This window comes from Corvus brachyrhynchos, unplaced genomic scaffold (assembly GCF_000691975.1).
Source record: "Corvus brachyrhynchos isolate BGI_N302 unplaced genomic scaffold, ASM69197v1 scaffold398, whole genome shotgun sequence".
Classification (NCBI taxonomy): domain Eukaryota; kingdom Metazoa; phylum Chordata; class Aves; order Passeriformes; family Corvidae; genus Corvus; species Corvus brachyrhynchos.
Window position 1 is genome coordinate 1560281 of NW_008239780.1, and position 19568 is coordinate 1579848.

Genomic DNA, 19568 nt, shown 5'->3' on the forward strand with positions numbered 1-19568 from the left:
CCCCAGTTCAAAATTTTCCAGAAGTAGTACTCAGCAAAGCCTGCTTCTAACAGAGAAGATGAACTATAATTACAGGTGAAACACACTGCACTGACAGAGACTTTGCAGATCAGCCACTCAAAACGCAAAGTGGATTAATTAGCAGTGTCCACCCTTAATCAAGAGCTCTAGTGTTGCTGCCTGTTCCGAGCTTCCCCTCCCCCCTCCCAAAGACATGTGCTCTGAGCTCTTTTGTTCTAAGCGCGGGCAAAGCCAAATGTAACTCGGACTCTTCAGCAGTGTCTGATTGGCCGCTCACCCCGGGTCCGCCCCCAGTCCTCCCCTTTCCCCTTCTCCTAATAAAGATGGTCGAGGGAAGGCAAAAGCCCTCTCTCAGCTCAGCTACCTTCCTGTAAACATCTCTGGTCGTCTGTCTCATTTGAAGGCTTCTAACTGCAGGGAATTGAGCGGGCAGGGAGCTATATTTCTCCCTCTTTGCTTCTGCTGATGGTATTTGCTCTGCAGCTGATTCAGGTACCGATTTTAGAGCTACTAAAGTGCTAGATCGCCTGTGCTACCTCTCAAGGCTGCTCGAGGCTTTCTAAGGCATTGAAATACAAGAGCTAGCCGGTATAAAGCTGAAAAGATACCTTCCGCACTCTAGGAACCGAAAAATTAGATCTGTCTGGACCCTTCAAAAGACTACAAACTCCAACTGAGGCAGAAAAGCCAACGCACTGGAATAGATGAAAAACTTTAAAAGAAACAGACCCTGCTACACCTGGAATCTGAAGTGCAAACTATACAGGAGACAAAGAAGCTGTGATTAACACCTTGTCAGGGGAGGGCAGCAATGCAGTAGGATAAAAAAGGGAAGATTCTCCTTTAATCTTGGCACAGTTTGATTAGATGTAGATTTCTTCAATTTCTTTGCTTAAATCTTTAATAAACATTTGTCTGTTTGGGTTACCATAGATAAATATCTTGACCAATATTGTACCAAAAATCCCCTTTATTTAATGACTAACTGATTATTATACAAGTCCTTCTGTGATGTGTAGGCATTATTATTTTACAAATGGATTCCACCAGCTTACTCCCAGATGTATCATCTTCAGATTCAATAAGCTTTCTGCATAAACAAGAAATTGAATGGCCTTTGTCCTTATTAGCTTATACAAAATTAATTTTTTAGTGTTAATTTTTGGGCTTGGGCCAGTTGCCAAATGTTTAGGGCAGCTGTTACATCTATAGACAATACACACGAGTCAGAGATGGAAAGATCTATTGGGTTATTTCCTTTGACTACAAACTAATGAAGAACAGCAATCAATAATCACATGCTAGTCACGTCCTCTGTAGTATATACTCAAATGTGTTGGCTGGTTTTAAACAATTGCAGCCACAAAACCTCTACCACTTCATTTATTGCTTCATACTACTTTAAAACAGGCAAGTTGGAAAAATTTAATAGTCAGTAGAAACATAAGAGGTTTACAGAAGCAAAGAGTCAATGCACCCATCCAGTCTGATCACCTTCACAGTCAAAAGTAGTTTCAACCAGCGACCTTCACATTAACCCTCATAGCACAAGGGCTCCCAATACTAAGGACTTACAGTCCCTTGGCAAGTTATTCCCATGTTGAATGACTACACTGTTTAGGAACTGTCTCTGATTTCATATTTAAATTCCTCAGACTGCCAGTTACAGCTCCTGAACCAGCACTGCCAGGTCTGTGCCTGCCAGCACTGTGCTCCTGGTGATGACAGCATCGCCCAGGATGGTAGAGACCTACAGAGCTCCTCCCTCCCTGCACCCCATACTTGTTCCAGTTATCTGAGTAACAACTTCAACTTTTTCTACAGATTCAGGCCTTTTAAAAACACCTTTCCTTGAATAACAAGTCCCAAAGACACAACTGTATTTTGCACTACTCAGATTCTTTGATTTTATACATCCCCAGTGTTGAAATGCTCAGAAGTGACTCATCAGAGAAGTCTTAGTGACAGCTGCTATATTTCATAGTTCCTTGACAGGACACATGTACACATGCAGCCCAAAGTAGCATTTGACTTGTTGCCTCCATTTATCTAATTTACTGGCCCTTAAGGTCCCTTTCAGCATTACTGCTTTCCAAAGTAGCTCCTATTAATTATTTTATATTTGGTTACTATCTCCCCCACTGAATTTCATTCAATTTGCTGTGTATCCGCCTGGATCTTTGAAATGTTCAGTATCAACTTGTATGTCAGGGATGATGTTTTAATGTCTGCAGTTTAAATATCAGATAAGAATCACATTTTTGACACCTTTCATGACAATTTCTCATAAAGATTTTTATGTCCCTAATACTGTGTCATGCTACCATCCCCACATTTCAGACATTAAAAGCCCAACCAGCTAAATTTTAATACTGTAATAAACACCTACATTTTTTATAATTTAAAAATTGAAAATACTATATTTAAGTATATTTGGTAATTAATGTTTCAAAACATAGGCAACAGCAACAAAGGCAGCAAGTACCCCTTTTAATAGTCTGTTCCACTTCTCTGTTTCAACTGCTACTACTTCTATGCTACAAAATACTATGTGGGAAACAAAGGTTCCAATAAATTAAAAATATAAAAAACAATTATCCTTGACACAATAAAAGCTTTCTTCTGCAGAAACTAAACAGTTGTGCAAAGTCTGACCTGATACCACCTGAAAAACAGATAAGAATAATAAAGAAGTTTCTTCCCAGTTAATAACAAAATTCTTTATTGAAGAGGTTTATGCATATTACATGAGGCTTAGAATGAACCTGTGGAAGATAAGAGATAAAATAATCAATATATAAAAAAATGTATCTATATAATTTGGGCTCTTCAGAGGACTGGCTCATCTTTTAACTGTATCTGTATAATGTGAAGTAACATTAGTCTTGTTTTTGATGAGAACCTGTTAGCTTTCTTCAAATGCAAATATTAGAAATCACTGCCTGCAAGTATTGTTTGGGAGATCAGAAAACTGCCAACTGATAAGGTTAACACAGTTAACTCTTTGCTTATGTCCTGTCTCTATGACAGTGTGTTATTCTTATTAGGCTTATTTTTTGCATCTTTCCTACTATTTCATTAACTGATAAAACCTCATTGCATATACTGAACATAGGTAAGCATTCCTAGTAGTACTAGACAACCTGCAAAGAAGAGGCAACCTGGTGTAATGAACACACAGTATTTCCAAATGCTTTAAATTCCAGCCAGCAGAATGGGAGTAACTATGGCTTTCTCTATATTTTCACTAAAGTTTGTCATGTTTCAGCCTCTGAAATAACAGCTCAATGAAAACAGGTTTTCTACTTCTTGGATATTTTCTTTTAGGATGACCATAAATTTCAGTCCCAGTTACCAGTTTATCACAGAACTGAGGTGACCCAGAAGCATGACAGAAGCATGTCTCTAACTAATCCCCTGGGTGCCCTCATGTTAGCAGAACAAGCTACATTCAAGAGAAAAGTCAAGAAATTAATTTGAAGATGACAAGTTAAGAAATGCCACTGAATTTGGTAGGTATTTAAAATCAACCAGGTTAGATGAGTGGAAGGTTATTTCCTGTTCTGCTAGTCTAAAGGGAATAAAATAGCCAATAAGAAAAAACCCCAAACCAACATTAAAATATTTGTCATCTGTTTTCATATCACTACTTCTAAAACACATGTAGAGAAATATATTTTTAGAAGTAATTAAATCAGCCAAACAGTGAGCTTGTAGGAAAGACCTACTTGTAGTAGAGAATTGTCCCTGTTTGTCTTCTTCCTGTTCTGGTGACCCATCGGAAGCATCCAAAGAAGGGCCCATATTTCAAATTACCAGCACAAGCTGCTGGGCAGAAGCCAGTTGAAGAACTCCTCCAAGTACAATTATCATTCATATTAAAAGGAGGAAACGCTTGACTGCCCAGTCAGCTGCTTTTTGGGATGTTTGCTTTTCTTGTATTTGCACATCGATCGATACATGAAACCAAGAGAAGGAAGTCTCTAATCTGAGGAATTTTGCAACACTTTTCAAATTAACTGAATTTTTGATGTATTAGCTGTACAGTCTAATCCAAAAACCAACAACAAATTTACAGAGATAAACAAATTCCACACTTTTTACCTGCTTACCTTTTTAATTCATGTAGCGATGGATTTCAGCACAACCACTCACACTTACGAGGCATAAAGATATTGCCAGGCCTCAAACTGTTTAAGCTGCTACAAGAAGCAGCTGTATCGAGACGGAGCAGGTGTGCATCTGCCACCTACCAGAATAAGCAATGCAGCCTCCTCCAAACTTGCATCCTAGAACAGGTTGACACGCATTTTAAAAGATCTTTCTCCACATCTCAGGAGTATTAGAAAGTCCTCTAGTTCTCTAGGAATAATTGCTTCGCAAAATTATACATGTATTTTAAAATTCATTTGACACCTCAGGTTTCCACTTCTTCACTTGACTAAGCTTGGGTTTTCAGCTTTATCAGTACACTGATACTAAGGATTCAAGCTTCAGAACATTACCAGTCACAGACTTTACTAGCACCATCACCAAAGTATGCTGGTGTCCTCAAAGGAAAAAGAAGTCTTTAAGACAGGCAAGCAACCAGAGAACATTACAGCAGGAAGGAGGGAAAGCAGCAGGATGGAAAGCTTCTGCCATGTATTTTTTGGCTACTATGTTGTACACCTGAGCTAGACAACTACACTCTGAAGAGTACTCAATTGCTGTTTTCATTTCTCTTCCGTGGGCATATAAAACTTCAAATTCCATCATTACATACTGAAAGGGCAGCAACAAGAGAGACAGTGGAGCAGGAGACTGTGGGTGGGTTTTCTGTGATACAGAAAACTTCTGTCAAAGATTATCATCCAAACATGATCTGAGCTGGCAAAGCCAACGGTCAAACATCTCCACTTTGTGGACTGCCCTTCTTGCTTCCCAGGTGGCTGAGGGTCTGTTTCCACATTCTTACTCCTAATGCAAATTTCCCCAGCAGGAACCTACCACCGGAGCCCTGCCAGCTGTCTAGAGCCCGGATCCACCCACATGAGTCCACATGAGTCCATGAAAAACTATTTTTTTTTTCATGACTGCACAAATATGAAGCTTTGGAAGAAAATAATCTGAAACCACTTGAAAATGGCAACTCAGTGTCATTTCTCTTACCAGAGGCTTCTTCCCGTAAGAGAGGCCCTTATTCAGCATCTCAAGAGCTCTTACTGAGCCCAAAAGAGAAACTCAACTGAAACTGCAGGATTTGACACAGCTTTCTGCAAAACCTGAAGGGATGTGTGTTTTTTTTTTTTTTCTTTTTCCCAAACAGAACGTAGATAATTCAATCTAAACTGCTGTAGAAACAATGAATGAACAAATAATTCTATACAGATTCATGCAAAAACTCAGTTGATTTAGACTCTACTTTCTATGGCTCTTTATTTAACATTAATAAGCACTGAGTTGCAAAGCAATTGCAAATAAATGTGCTTATTTTATTGCATGCACAGCTCTAGTATTGTTTTTGCCATTATTAGCCACCAAGCAATGTATAAGACAGCTAGAAGAAAGCTCAAAAAATTCCACTAGAGCTGGCTGGTGAAGTAAAGAAAATGCTTTCTATTTGATTTTGTATTAAAAAAACTGGATATCACAAGCCTAAAACGGTGATGCCAGAAAGATATTTTGAGAGAAATTGCAAAAGACTGCCTTTAGAGAAAAGATGTCAACAAAAATGAGTGACTGAAATAATGTGGAGTACTTCAGACATGGACAAGAGGTACTAGGGATCAGAAATGAATTATTACGCCCTAAAATGATCCAATAAAAATCGAACTGTAGTGCAGTAATCAGAAAATGTATTGGAAAAGAGATAGGTTATAAAAAGAAAAAGGAGCTTTCAAGTACTGTAGGCTATTAGCTACTACTGAGAAATCTGGATTCAGGAGATTGTATCTCTAAAAAAATATGCACACAACCAAACATAGCTGAATTTGCTGTTCAATAGGTAGTGAACTATAAAAATTAAAAAGATAGATTGGAGACAGAATTACAGGCTAAAATAAAAATAATCAATGCAACCATTAATAGGAATGTTGAAATGAACACTGTACTGGCTGAACACACAACCACACAGGCTTCAGGAAGAATGACTCAATTATGTTTTTCCCCACAGGCAAAGACATAAAAGATAGTTGTAGACACATTGAGCACATCACAGAAAAGCATTTGGGCAGTGCCCCTTGTTACAGAGGAAGAACTGCAGTTCTAAACAGTGAATAATTACAGATGCTCTGGAAGAAATACATTTGGGCTCTGGTGCCTTTGGCAGAGCAGCCCTGGCCCCTGCAGCCACTGTGCCCACCTTCACAAATGCTCACCAGCACATGCTGCCCACAAAGCCACACAAAATAGGAGGGAAGGCCTTCCTTTATCACAGCCATAGAGAAGCACTGAAACAACTGAGCTGGGAGAGACAAGGGCTGAGGATTTTTGAAAAAGGCACAAAATGTGAAGTCTCACTTCTAGTCACATACGCTTCCTTATAAATATATATCACTATCATCTTCCTTATAAAAGGAAACTACGTAATATTCTGGGAAACTTTTTGGCCTCAACAAAAATTTACAAGTACATAAAAATAAATTTGGAGTTTTTCCCTTCACCAGGAGCTTTATTGCTTTACAGCAAAAGTTCCATTCCTATCTGTGATCAGCAGCACAACCTAAACCTTTCCACAGTAATCAAAAGCTGCAAGCATCCACAAGTTGTTTTGTCATAAAGAAAATAACTGAGAAATCTCTAGTGCTGAGCTGTAAATCCTGCATCACTCATCAGGTCCCACTGACAGCACACAGCTTGCAAGCAGCTCTCTTACTCAATTCAAGCTGATTCAAGTAAGAGTCAATTCAACCAAATTACGTCAGATACTTTCTGATTGTGCAACTGGAGGTATGTTTATACCAAATTATTCAGAAAAACATAAATTCCAAGCAGGCATTATGGCCCTGCCACTTCTGCCACAGTAAAAATACTCGCTCTAAAAGAATTTAGCATGACTGGGCAATAACAAAGTTTGCTGTCTCAAAAGCACTGTCTGGGGAAAAATTATCAAATAGGATGTTCTCAAACCCAAAGTGCCACTTGACACTGACGTTGAACAAAGCAATGAGAAGGGCAGACAAGTCTGAACAACACTTACCGTGACTTTGGTATGTAAAAAAGGTAGGTAATGGCTCATAATATACATTTACTCAAAAAAAACTGTAGGCAGAGAGGCAAAAAGTTTAAAAGCTACATTGAAAGATGTGAGTAAAACCGTTTCAATTAAACGGGAAGGAGAAGTGCTATGAACCATAATTAATACAGTACACAGTCTAGAAATACCCTTTTGTCCCTTTGTTATCTCCTTTTGAGATCTTTTAACAAAGTTTCCAGCAATAGAGCTGAACAACCCTAACCTGATGTCCTAAGCCATCCTCACCTGCAGGTATTTCCTCCCACATAGATATCTTTTAGTATATGTGGTTTTATGGAATCAAAGACCATCCCCAGCTCCCTTTCTGGATCACCCAAGGCAAAGGAACATGGTTACTTTACAACACGTGGTTTGTGATGCCCCAAGGGCTGCCCCTCTGTGCTGCCAGAACAGCTCCTGCCCAGCAGCTCATGATCAGAAGCTGACATGTGCTGCTCAGCTGAAAGTCAGTCCTGGGAACATGGTATAAAATCTACATTGGAGATCATCTGGGGTAGAAATTTAAGACAAACAAAAAAACACTGGCAATATAATTAGTCATCAGAATATGTGAATCTGATTACAATATTACTCAAAAACATCTGTTAGGGAAACGAAGCAGCCTGCAGGAACTATTCAGTGCTCCTGGACCCATATTCTAGAAGAGCTAATTATACACATTTCCTCTCATGCTCATGTTACAAAGTATAAAGTGAGGGTATAGAGCTAGATATGATTAAATAAATGAAATTAATATAGAAAATGCTGAATTTCATTTTGTAAGCCCTGTATATAAAAGCAAGTTGAAACAAGGAGCATTCAAATCTGCTTTATTCTGAAAAAATGAACTCCAATTTCATATACAACTTCTCAGTCTTAACCTATTTTCTATTGCAGAAATTAGAAATAGGCTAATACATTTAGTTTAGCTTTCACTTTTAGAAGACTATAAAGACTGCAGCCATGGGAAGCAGTCACAATGTTTCTTCTAGATGAAAACTACTTGCTACTATTAATACTCCCCTTTTGTAAGGTGAAGATATGCTAATATTCGTAACCCTGAATAATACAGATTTATGCTGATCTTCATATTCCTCCCAAGCCCAGGAGGAAATGAAATACTAACAAATTTGAAAATGTAAGATAATACTTCTGCATGTAATTTAACACACAATTAATTAAATAGGTAAAAATTTAAAAAGGTTGGAAAGGAAGAATGAACAACCTTTCTCATCCACAGAACAACAATAAATTCTTAGATCTCACATCATCAAGAAGAAATAGTATTTAGATTAAACCTCGCTAGACCCTAAAATGGTAATTTGTCAGTATTTGTCACTTCTGTATCCATCCTGTACTCATTTGCTAGATCCCTTCTTTTTATTTCACTTACGGTATTACGGTTCGGGCAAGTCCGGAGGAGGCCACGAAGATGCTCAGAGAGCTGGAGCTAAGGAGACAGGCTTGGGCTGGAGGATAGAAGGCTCCAGGGAGACCTCAGAGCACCTCCCAGTACCTAAAAGGGCTACAAGACAGATGGAGAGGGACTTTTGACAAGGGCATGGAGTGATACAACAAGGGGGAATGGCTTTAAATTGACAGAGGGTGGGTTTAGTGGAGATTTGGGAAGAATTATTTCCCTGTGAAGGTGGAGAAGCCCTGACACAGGTTGCCCAGAGAAACTGTGGCTGCCTCATCCCTGGAAGTGCCCAAGGCCAGGCTGGATGGGGCTTGGAGCAATCTGGGATAGTGGAAGGTGTCCCTGCCCACGGCAGGGGGTGGAACAAGATGATCTTCAAGGTCGCCTCCAACCCAAACCATTCTGTGATGTGGCAGCTGTAAAGCATTTTGCTATGGGGATGAAAAAAGCTCCAGTTCTCTTTGTATTTAAAACCATACTGGCTGACAGTGTAAGGAACCAAATGAGAGTTAACTTGATCTCATTTACCTAGCAGCCTTAACTATAATTTTCCATGATCAGAGCTCACAAGTTTTCCCTTAGCCTTATTTTGCACTAATGATATTCAACTTTCAGCTTTAAGCAGAACATCCAAAACTTTGATGAAAAACAGGTTCCAACTGGTAAAAACATCTACATTTTAAGACATATAAGGAAAATTGATTGTATTTCAAAATAGTCCCAAAGGATGTACATATAAAATATGACTACTAGGTTGTTTCTTTAAATCAGACTGCTGATCTTCTAAAACATTTTAAATTTTAAGCAGAAGAGATGAGAAATAAAGAATGCTGTAAACTTAATAAAAAAAACATAAATAAAGCAGCAGGATAGATATGCTGACTGTTAAGAATGGAACTGTTCCCAGCAACACACTTGTCCAGAGATGTCCTCCTGTAGAACTCACAGTAAGTGCTTAACAAGAGAAAAAGTATTTTGTTCAATGTTTTCCTGGTCTCATAAAGATTGTGAAATGAGAAGTCAGATAATCCTCACCCTTCTGCACTGCAGCACCCTGACAAGAAAGCAGACACTTACCTGTCTATCCCATCTCAGTTTTCCCCCCTGTGGCAGCCTAGATAAACTGAGGTCCCAAGAACTGCAGAATCACTGCAACATATTTTTGCACTGTAAAATATTTCTGGAGATAATTTTCCTTTATGTTCATATCCAGAATACTGAGAAAATAAAAAAGGATTTAAATGAAAGAAGGAGTGATAATTTATACTGCTGCTGGCTCCTTAAGCCACATCCACTATACTTGCTGTATTACACAGGGGAGGAAACCAAGAGATTTTTTTCTGAGCTCTAATGCCAATTTACTGATTTCTGGAATAAAAATTAGACCTGACTCAAGCTTTCCTCCCTCTCCACCCCCCCGCCCCCACGAAAGGAAACAAAACTGCAGGGATAAAAATATTACACAACCTTGTGCAAATGCACTGATAGTTTTTACTATGCTGTGGGCAAAGGTAATTTAGGTTCTGGAATATATAACGTACTTCTGTTACATTCTAAACACTGTTTCATTATCTTTAATGTAGGACACTAAATATTGGTATTTGTCTTTAAATTAGTGTTCATTGTGCCTAAAAGAGAACCACAAAAAAGGGAATGTTTAACGCTGTGTACTGATTTTAATACAGCACATGAGAATTGTAAATATTAAAATAGCAGACATGCAGATGCAATGCCCTTGTTAGTCAAAAAAAGTAATAAAGATGGTAATTTTAAAAGGCAGAATTTCCCCCACAATACTGACAAAAAAGTCATTAGCTGAATTTCCATACACAAACAATTTCATAAGTGGCTTAAATACTGGGGGCACAAGCTCAAGACTTGTATGATATTACAGCTGAGGTGATGCTACAGTGCTTAGAGAAGCATCTCACACTTATCCAAAGCAATTCAGGTAACTTACATGCTGCCTTTGAGACAGTAACATTTCCAAAGGAACCACTCTAAGGTCAACAAAAGCATCTTACACTCTTAACAACTCCAGCAGAGCAGTTACCATGTCAATGAATATGCCAATGCTCCCCAAAAGGCATTGCTATGTTACTGCAGGGATTCACACACTTCCTTTCACATTGAGGAGCCTTCTTTTAAACAACAGCAGAAGTAACCAACATAAATACCATCTAAATACTAAAAGATCAAAAACCCTCCATAACAGAAGAAAAAAGAGGTCTTTTATAAAGGGAAGGTAAGTGGCCCTTTTCTGTCAAATATCTGAAAGTATCATAAATCAAATATCTGACAAGCTACAGTAAACTACAGAAGTTGAAGGAATTTCACCATGGGGGCTTTTGCATTTTATTGATGAGGTTGCCTTAGTCTATTAGGTGCCTTAAATGATCTGATAGGCAGGAGTGTACAAACAGAATGCAATCCATGCCACAACAAAAAGGCAAAATAAGGCATACAAGGAGCAAAGAGAAAAATATTAAATGACACAGGGGGAATGGGATTAAGACCAATATTTACCTTTATATTTTCAAGGCTACTTACACATATTGCTACTTGCAAATAAGTAATTCAATTTCTTAATTGCACCACTGTAAATAGAGAGTGACAGGACAGGAGCTAATGGATATACTTCAGCCATCATTATTACAAACACAATCCTGCATAGAGAGGCAGTCACATGCTCACTTCTCAGAGCATGTATTGTTATTGTAATGTAGCTGTTGGTAATAATTTCCTGGAGAAATGAGAAAGCCAGAGATCAGCTTACTGCCTGACTTGTTTACAAAATAACACTAAATAACAGCAACATTAATCACAATGCTCTCACTTCCTTACATTAAACACAAGACTTTTATGAAGAGCCAAATTCAAGTCTAATTTAAACAGGTGTGAATTCACAGTAGGTCTACTGACACACACCATAAATTAAATCAGAGCCTTGTCCTTAGTAAATCCTCTCCATGTCTGCATAACTACAGCATTCATGAAGTTGTGCTTCTCATACAGCATCAGCCATTCCAGTATTTCTTTTACTATTTTTATCCCTTTAACAGATACTGATAAGATACTGAATCTGCAGTGCAAAGAACGAAAGTGACTTGTCCAAAACTCACCCATCTGCCCAGCAAGCAAAATGAAAAGCCCCAGAGATTTAGGGACAGTCAAAAGCTCTGTTAAATGGATCACTGCTCCCAGGCTATAAACCAAATACTTAGATGAATTACACAAGAATAATCTTACATGTTTCTAGCTCATTAAACTCAGATTTGATCTGTAACCTACTAATTTCTCTACTACATCTACTTATTAATATATGGCTAATATTATTACCCCGTCTTTGCAGTCTGCTGTTTAAATGTTTATTATTAAAAGTATTGTTTCAAATAGAAACTGATCCCATACACTGATAAGAAAGAATTTTCCCAACAATTTATGTCGGCAAAAAGGAAAAATTACATTTTTCCATGGCGGGTTTTTTTCCCCCCTCTTGCTTTGTTTTTAAAAACAAGTATGTTATTTAAAAACATTGCCTGACCAGATCTCAAGCACTATAATGCTACATTGCATGACCAGTGCTATTTCAGCCTGTACTAACACACTAATTTCTTGCCTACAAATCTCAAGTCACTGTGAACTACAGCTGACACCCAGTTGTCATAAAATAATTCAGCCAAAGAAATTGAGCAGGAATCTGGCTCCAAGACGAGTGTGCATTTCACTCCTCCAGCACTGGGAATCCTGTACTCTCCTACTGGTTGTCAATATGGTGTAGAGAAAGAGTAACTAATTGCATAAAAACATCTTAGTAGATGTCAGGAATGAGCCAAACAAGTCAGACCTAAAAGCTTGTCAAAGCATTCTGACAAAATAAAAAAGGTTAAAAATTGTGTTACTGTAGGAATGGCTGAAGTTCCACACTAGCTCTCAGATGAGATGTAGCAGCTAAAAGAGTTGATGGCTGTGCAGATGTGTCAAATATGGCTCAAAAATGGATTATGGCACAGCATAAATGCACTTGAGGTCAAATTCATCATGTCACAGCCACACTGACATCCTGTACAGGAATACAAAAGAACTGAATGAACAACAATGAGGGAGGTTATATGGACACAAAATGGACTGTGGGCTGCTTTTTAGTACACTACTTAGTGTAGGAGGCAGATCCATGTCAAGCCATATAATTTTAGGGATAGATCTGGAGATCACCCTTTCTGTAGATGAGGTTTGTATCCTCTTCTGGACCACATACTCCAGAAAAATAAAAAAATAAAAAAATAAATTTGCCAGCTCAGTAATCTGGCAGACAAAAGCATCGAACTTGATGTTCTGACATGCTGCATCGACAGATACCATTGTACCAGTGTACTGACGCTAAGTGCAGTCTTCTTCAATGGCATAAAGGAACTATTTTTGATACAGTTATTCTGTGGTGTTGCTGTCTGAAATTTACATTCACATACTGCAGAGTAACGCTGTTTGTGTTTAAATGGAGCTATTTATACTATAGCAGAGATAAGCAATGATCCCCAAGAAACTGGTCATTCATTTCGTGCAGTTAATATATATTTTGCTTAGCCTCAGGCAAAGCTGAAGGCAGTCTGTGCACTAATAGGCTATTATTAGTTGCCATTAATGTTGACAATACTAAATGGGAACGCTGGTGTTTCATACAATCTGTTCAATGCTGCCAAAACAACCAGAGTGTGTTTAAACAGTGATTATGACAGACTTGGTGTGTCTATGAAGGAAAACAATCCTCAAATAAATTCTCAAGTTGGGCTACCCAGAATAAACAGAGAAGAATATATCCTGTGCCAGGGAACTTCATTCTAGAGCTCAGAATGAATAGGAGAATGTCAAGAAATAGCTAGAAAGAGGAAAATTTTAAGAAGTATATTAGCTTCAGATCAACATAAAGCAAAAAACTGCCTTGAAAGCACGTCTACTGAGTCCACACACTTAATTGTCCCAATGTTACCACAAAAAGAGCTGTTCTGCATTTGTAGCAAAAATTGTGCTCATAGAGGAAGGAAAAAAATAAACCCAAACCCAAAACCCTACTGACCTTCAAAATATGAACAATAACAATGTTTTCTCAAACCATGCAACAACTGTACCTTTCTCATTAATTTTACTCCAGTTACAGATAGCTGCATTCACATACAATTTGGTCAACCCCTTGAAATCCAGAATTGCTAAATATTTTTACAGCAATTAGAAAGTATCATGGAAACTAATATTTCATGTACTTCCAGCAACAGATCTTATGCACTCTTCCAGTTTCACATCAGAGAAGTTACTGGCTGGCACAAAAAAAATACATTTCCATGGCAGGAATTGACAAGGATAAATGCAACACTTGTGGCTCTCTGATAAAGCCCCAGGCACACAGGACTGCAAAGAAACAGGAAGATGTGCCATCTGTGACATAATTTAAATAGAGATTTATGGACTCCTGTATTCAAAGAGTGCTTTGTTGCTGAGTGCCAACCCAGGTGAAAAATACACTGCTCTCTGGATCAGGAATCTAGGCTATGAACTTACCTGTAAAATAATAGATAATATAAACGAATATAGCTTGAACCATGGTGTTCAAATTTATTCAACATTAAATTTCATGACTGTAATTATTATAATGACACAACACCACAGGAAGCACTGATACCTGTTTATATGGCCCTGCCTGGAGACATCTAAAGAGTTCAAGTGAACTTGTGCTCTCAGTTTCTCTCTCTTCCAGCTTGCTCTTGTCCTTGTTTTCTTCTTCCAACAATTTAGTTAAAATTGGTACTCAAGCACTTCAAACATGAATCCCTGATTAAAAAACGGTTACAAGGCTTACAAGGAACGAAATATTAAGGCCACATCCAAAAAGACTACTCTGTCTACACCAGTTTAGTTAAAATCATTCTCAGAGACAAACCTTTAGAAGAAACTACTCCATTTTTTGGTGGTGAAGCACAATGATTATGTGTCCCTATCTTAATGACTTAACCCATGGTTCTTGCTACATCCATGCAAGATGATGAAGGTGCACTTCTTACAGTAATTTTCATCTACAGAAGATTTCCTATTTAGTACATGTACAACTAGCAAAATATCATCAACACCCAGCTGTACCACTGCACTCCAGACTGAAATACAGAACTCAGTTATATGCTTAATCAGCTTTCAATACATCTGCTTCCCAGCACCTTACAACAGAAGTGTGTATTTTTTAGTCTGAATGGAACAAGAATGCACATTCCTTTCCATGTAGCATTCCCTTTAAACCTCTTCCACAGTTAAGGGCCAACCAATGCCAGGCAGACCAGATTCAATTCCTTCAGCCACCATCTAAAACCCAATGTCTTAGGAAAACACACCAACATACACCCTCCCTCAAGCCCAAACACCTTATGCAGCAAACACTTTACAGAGGATGGATCCCACAGAAACAGGAAGCTGAAAGACAGGAATTGCATAGTGGAAATGAGGTGGCATCTAAAAATTAACTGATTCCAGCAACACAATAAAACGTGATAGCACAGAATGCTTAATCCTCAAAGCAGTATTTAATTAGAAACAAGCCATGCACTAAAATCTCTTTTTTAACCTCAAGCAGATAATGTAATGTTTTTGAGCCTACATTGGACATTATCACTGGTACTGGCAGACAGCCAGGTGAAATTATGTAATTACAAGCTTCATATTTGACAAATTCAAACATGTAAGTATAGCAATGTCATTTATAACTGAAATCTCTTTCACCTTATGACTACAGAGGCACTAAAATGTGTTGCTGTCAACACCAAAGTGTCAATATTTAATAACATCTAGACCTGCCATAACATGCAGCTATTAAACACAGAAATAAAAATATCAGCTAAGCTTGTTGATCTTAAGCATGATAAATTTGTTTACTTACTATACTCTGTAAGGAAATAGAGTAGATTTTAATCAATTTTAATGCAGAGATAAAAAAATACTAATTCCCCACGTTACTTAATTAAATGCACATTTTTCCCTTCTGTGACACACTAAATTGTAAGAAAAGCAAATGAGTAAAAAAATTCTGAATGAGAAAGAATATTTAAAAAACACACACACACACAACAACCAAACCCATGCGACCCACAAGCTCACTCTCCATATGCAGGGAAATACAGAACTGAGATAGGACAAAGACCAGTTCAGTCTGTCCTACTGATAAAAACAGGTCTTCAGGTACAGCATAAGATTAGAGGTAAATAGAACATTTAGGACTCCAGGTTGTCTTTCTCAAGTCACCTGGCTGAAGAGCCTTAAAGCTACACCCAGAAGCCACAGGAACAACTGCATGCAAAACGTGATATAAATGGACATTTATAGATTTATTTTAGAACCTAATTCATAGGCCAGCAAATACAAATGACAAATGTCCAATGACATAAAAATGAAGAATGTGGAAAAGTTGTTAGTCTCTAGAGAAATGATGTTTTAACAAAATCAGTGTTTCTTTTTTTTGTCTTATTTTCTGTCTAAACTATAAATACAATACACACAGCAAACAATCCTTTCAGCTTACATACAGTACAGAGATCTAGGAAGGAAGGGGGGAAAAAAAGAAAGAAAACAAAAGAGAAAAAAAAAGGAAAAAGGAAAATAAGTAGAAAAAGAAAGTTTTGAATAAATTACTACTACTATTGAGTATATTAGATGCATTTCTTTATTACCATTCTCCCCATCAGACTTCCTTTCATGGTCAGTGTCAGTGAGGGACAATGCTGAGTTTGCCCGACTTGACAAACAGGAGCTGTGTTCTGATTTGATCCCCCTCATCCACATCCTCAGGGCGTGGTCCGGGGATGCACCACCTTCTGTTTCGGTGTCCACATCCGAGCCCACCTCCAGCGGGTAACTGTGCTCAGCTACACCATGTAAATCAGTTTGATAGCCAGAGCACAGGATATGGGGAGTCTCACAGAATTCCATGTCTGCAAAAAACAAAAGTTCAGAAAAAAATGTAGCAGTGAAAAGCAATATAACTTGGATCTTCTTTTGGAGAATCTGTTTTGAGAATTAACACTGTTCATACTATTGGAAGACTATTTTGGTCAGTGACTCACTCTGCTGTCTGATCTACTCTAAGTGTAATACAACTAGAAGAATATATAGTAAAATATATAGTGCTGCACTGTAATTGTGCCTTTGTCTGATAGAAATACGTATTATAGCTCAAACGTGTACACACCCACACACTGATAGTTGCACATCAATTTACAACTGAAGTGAGCATCTGCAAACACAGATACTTTCTCACGTTTTGCCAGGAAGGCAACAGCTCTAAATTAATCTCAGTATGTTTTTATCATAGGGAAAGTGTAGCAAATTTGCCAATAGGGAACTTACAAAATAACAGTTAAAATACTTGGTTTATCACAGAAGACAAAGAAAGGGTACTTACCATTGGCTCGCTCTTTGAGAGTGCTGTCCTTGCATATTCACACCAGTGGGTTTGGGTTCTCCAGTGCTGGTGGCCTACAGGAACTTCCTAGAAGAGCAGTGACTACTAGGACTGTACAAGGGCCATCTCATGACACCAAGCCATCTGAGATTTGAGAGTTGTACAGTGCTACAAGTTATTCTTACTAAACACTGCAGCTGTCGGGCAGTAGAAATCCGAGGACAAACAGAAGGTGGACAGGACCCATAATGTGAATATGCAGAGGAAACAATCTCGAAGAACTACAGGTAAGTAACACATATCAGCAAATTGCAACTTCCCTTTGAGGTAGCCTCTGCATATTCTCACTTGTGAGAATCCAATTACAAATGCAACTCACTATGGGGACTATGACAGGGAGTTCTAATTAAATAAGGATTACAGAACTGCACTCCCTAATTGAACATCAGACCTGGGATGCCATCTTGAGAGACTAAATACAATATCATATATGTATACAGTATTCTTTCAATTTCTGGAAAAGAAACATTAGAGACAAGAGTCATTTATTGAGACTAAGGACAAATACTCTTTTCCACTGTCATCCTAACTAAAGCTTTAATTTGCCAAACTAGTCCACTTACCAGCTAGTGAGAGGAATGCTTCTGATTTTAAGCACTCTCTCTGAAATAACAAAAAGCCCTACTATTTTCTTGAACGTATCAACCAAAACCTACAAACCAAATGCTAAGATACAATTTCCTCAGGTGGTTCAATCTGTAAGTCATCTGTCTCTATAGATTTTTCTTTTGCCATCCAAAAATTCCTGAAGGTCTTGGTTGTAGTCTTGGCTTTGAGCTCAGGGAATGGCAACCTCATTTGTGGAGGGCAAGGGAAGAAGGTGGGCAGCAAACACAAAAGCATGGCCATGGCCTCAATTTCCTATGCAGGAGTCATGGAAGGTCACCCTGTCTGACTGGTGTGGTCGCTGCATTGGGTGGCCCATCCCAGCAGCACCAGCCATCACTGCTCCTGCTCCTTTTGGAGCAGCAGGACAGATGCCAGGATGATCCCAAGTGCTCCATCACCACTCTGATCTTTTTGTCTTGTACAAAGGAGGAGGAGGTGGTCTCAGCCCTACCCTTGAGAAGCTGAGATGTGCCACCTTTATGAGCCCTGTCCTCCAAGTCTCTCAGATGCACTGAGGCTGACTCTGAGGTTTGATGGAGATGGCTAAGAGAAAACAGCCAAAATATTTGGAAGCAGCTGTGTAGGGAGTGTTTGGCATTTGAACTTTGTCTACCTTACAACAGGTGTGATTTCAAGAAACATCATCTCATCCTTCTTCCCCTTTAAAAGAAATTTTTGCTTATTTTTACCATCTGAGGAACTTTGCCATAATTAAAAATCTTCTCATAACTTCAAGAATCACGTCAGCTGATCCCAGGTCCTCATGGGGCAAGGATGCAGGCATTTCTTGACATGGCTGTCCCTCCAGGCAGATGTCTGCCATTAGCAGCCTGGGGTCCACGTTCTCCCTGTCTGCATTTGCTTACGCCAAGGGGAAAATTCATCCCAGTAAATCCCACAATATGCTAATTAGATTACACACGTTTAAGAAGGACAGAATTTACCCTTCAGTCTATATGTTAATTCCTTCTTTTTTTTCTTTTTTTGTGGAGTGAAAGTGACTTTTTATACTATAACTCACGTTCAACTCAAGTTTAACACAATCTATTGCCTTAATAGTCTATTTCTTAAGTATACAAGCCTTTGCAGTATTTTAACTCCCATGGGATTCATTTTCTGAAAAGCTTTTACAATGGCAGAAGTGGCTGCTTTTAGTCTGCATATCTAACCTTTTTACTTAAAATACTACTTATTTCCACAAGGAGATAAAGTTCAAGTAGATTTATGATAGATTCAGTATTACCACAAAGTCACAGGAGAAAAAAAGAGAACATTAATACAAAACTCAAGTTTTTGCATGAACAGTGGACAGAGAAAAAAAAGTGGTAGTTATGAAGATGATGAAAGGATTTTCACCTCTGGACCCTCATGGAGCCTGTTGTAACACAACTGTTAGAAAAACAAATACTTTATCTCACACTGAGACTAATTTATTTCTTCAAAAAGTAATGTATGAAGAAATATAAAATATCGAATGATCAAGAAAAGGAAAGAAAGCTTTGTCAAAAAAAATAAAAATCAGCATTTCAGTTAACAGACCCTTTTCTTTCTACTTCTAAACACAATTTCATATTAAAAAAAAAAGTCTTCAGAGATAAGCAGTTAAAGAGAAGTTTGACCCGACTGGGCAGTGGTGCCTCTGCCATTTAAGGCTGATGTGAGAATTGGGCAGCTGACCAGGCAGTTCTAACCCAGCTCCAGCTTTGCTCACGACAAAGCAACTGAAAACTCCAGACAACTCACCAAGGATTTATTTACTATGGCATCAATTTAGCCACCAGTAAAGTTAAAAACCTACAGTCAGGATT

The 19568-nt window shown here is 38.3% G+C and overlaps 1 protein-coding gene across 8 annotated transcripts in view; it reads right to left on the bottom strand.

Moving 5' to 3' along the window:
- Positions 1 to 19568, bottom strand: part of TENM1 (teneurin transmembrane protein 1) — an 828305-nt gene that overhangs the window by 197177 nt on the left and 611560 nt on the right. For 7 of the 8 annotated variants that reach the window (XM_017743128.1, XM_017743129.1, XM_017743123.1 and 4 more), the window contains one exon: positions 16361 to 16621. The exons of the other annotated variant lie outside the window; for it this stretch is intronic. In XM_017743128.1, the coding sequence (XP_017598617.1) occupies positions 16361 to 16621 (261 nt within the window). The remainder of the gene's footprint in view (positions 1 to 16360; positions 16622 to 19568) is intronic. 8 annotated transcript variants of the gene reach the window in all.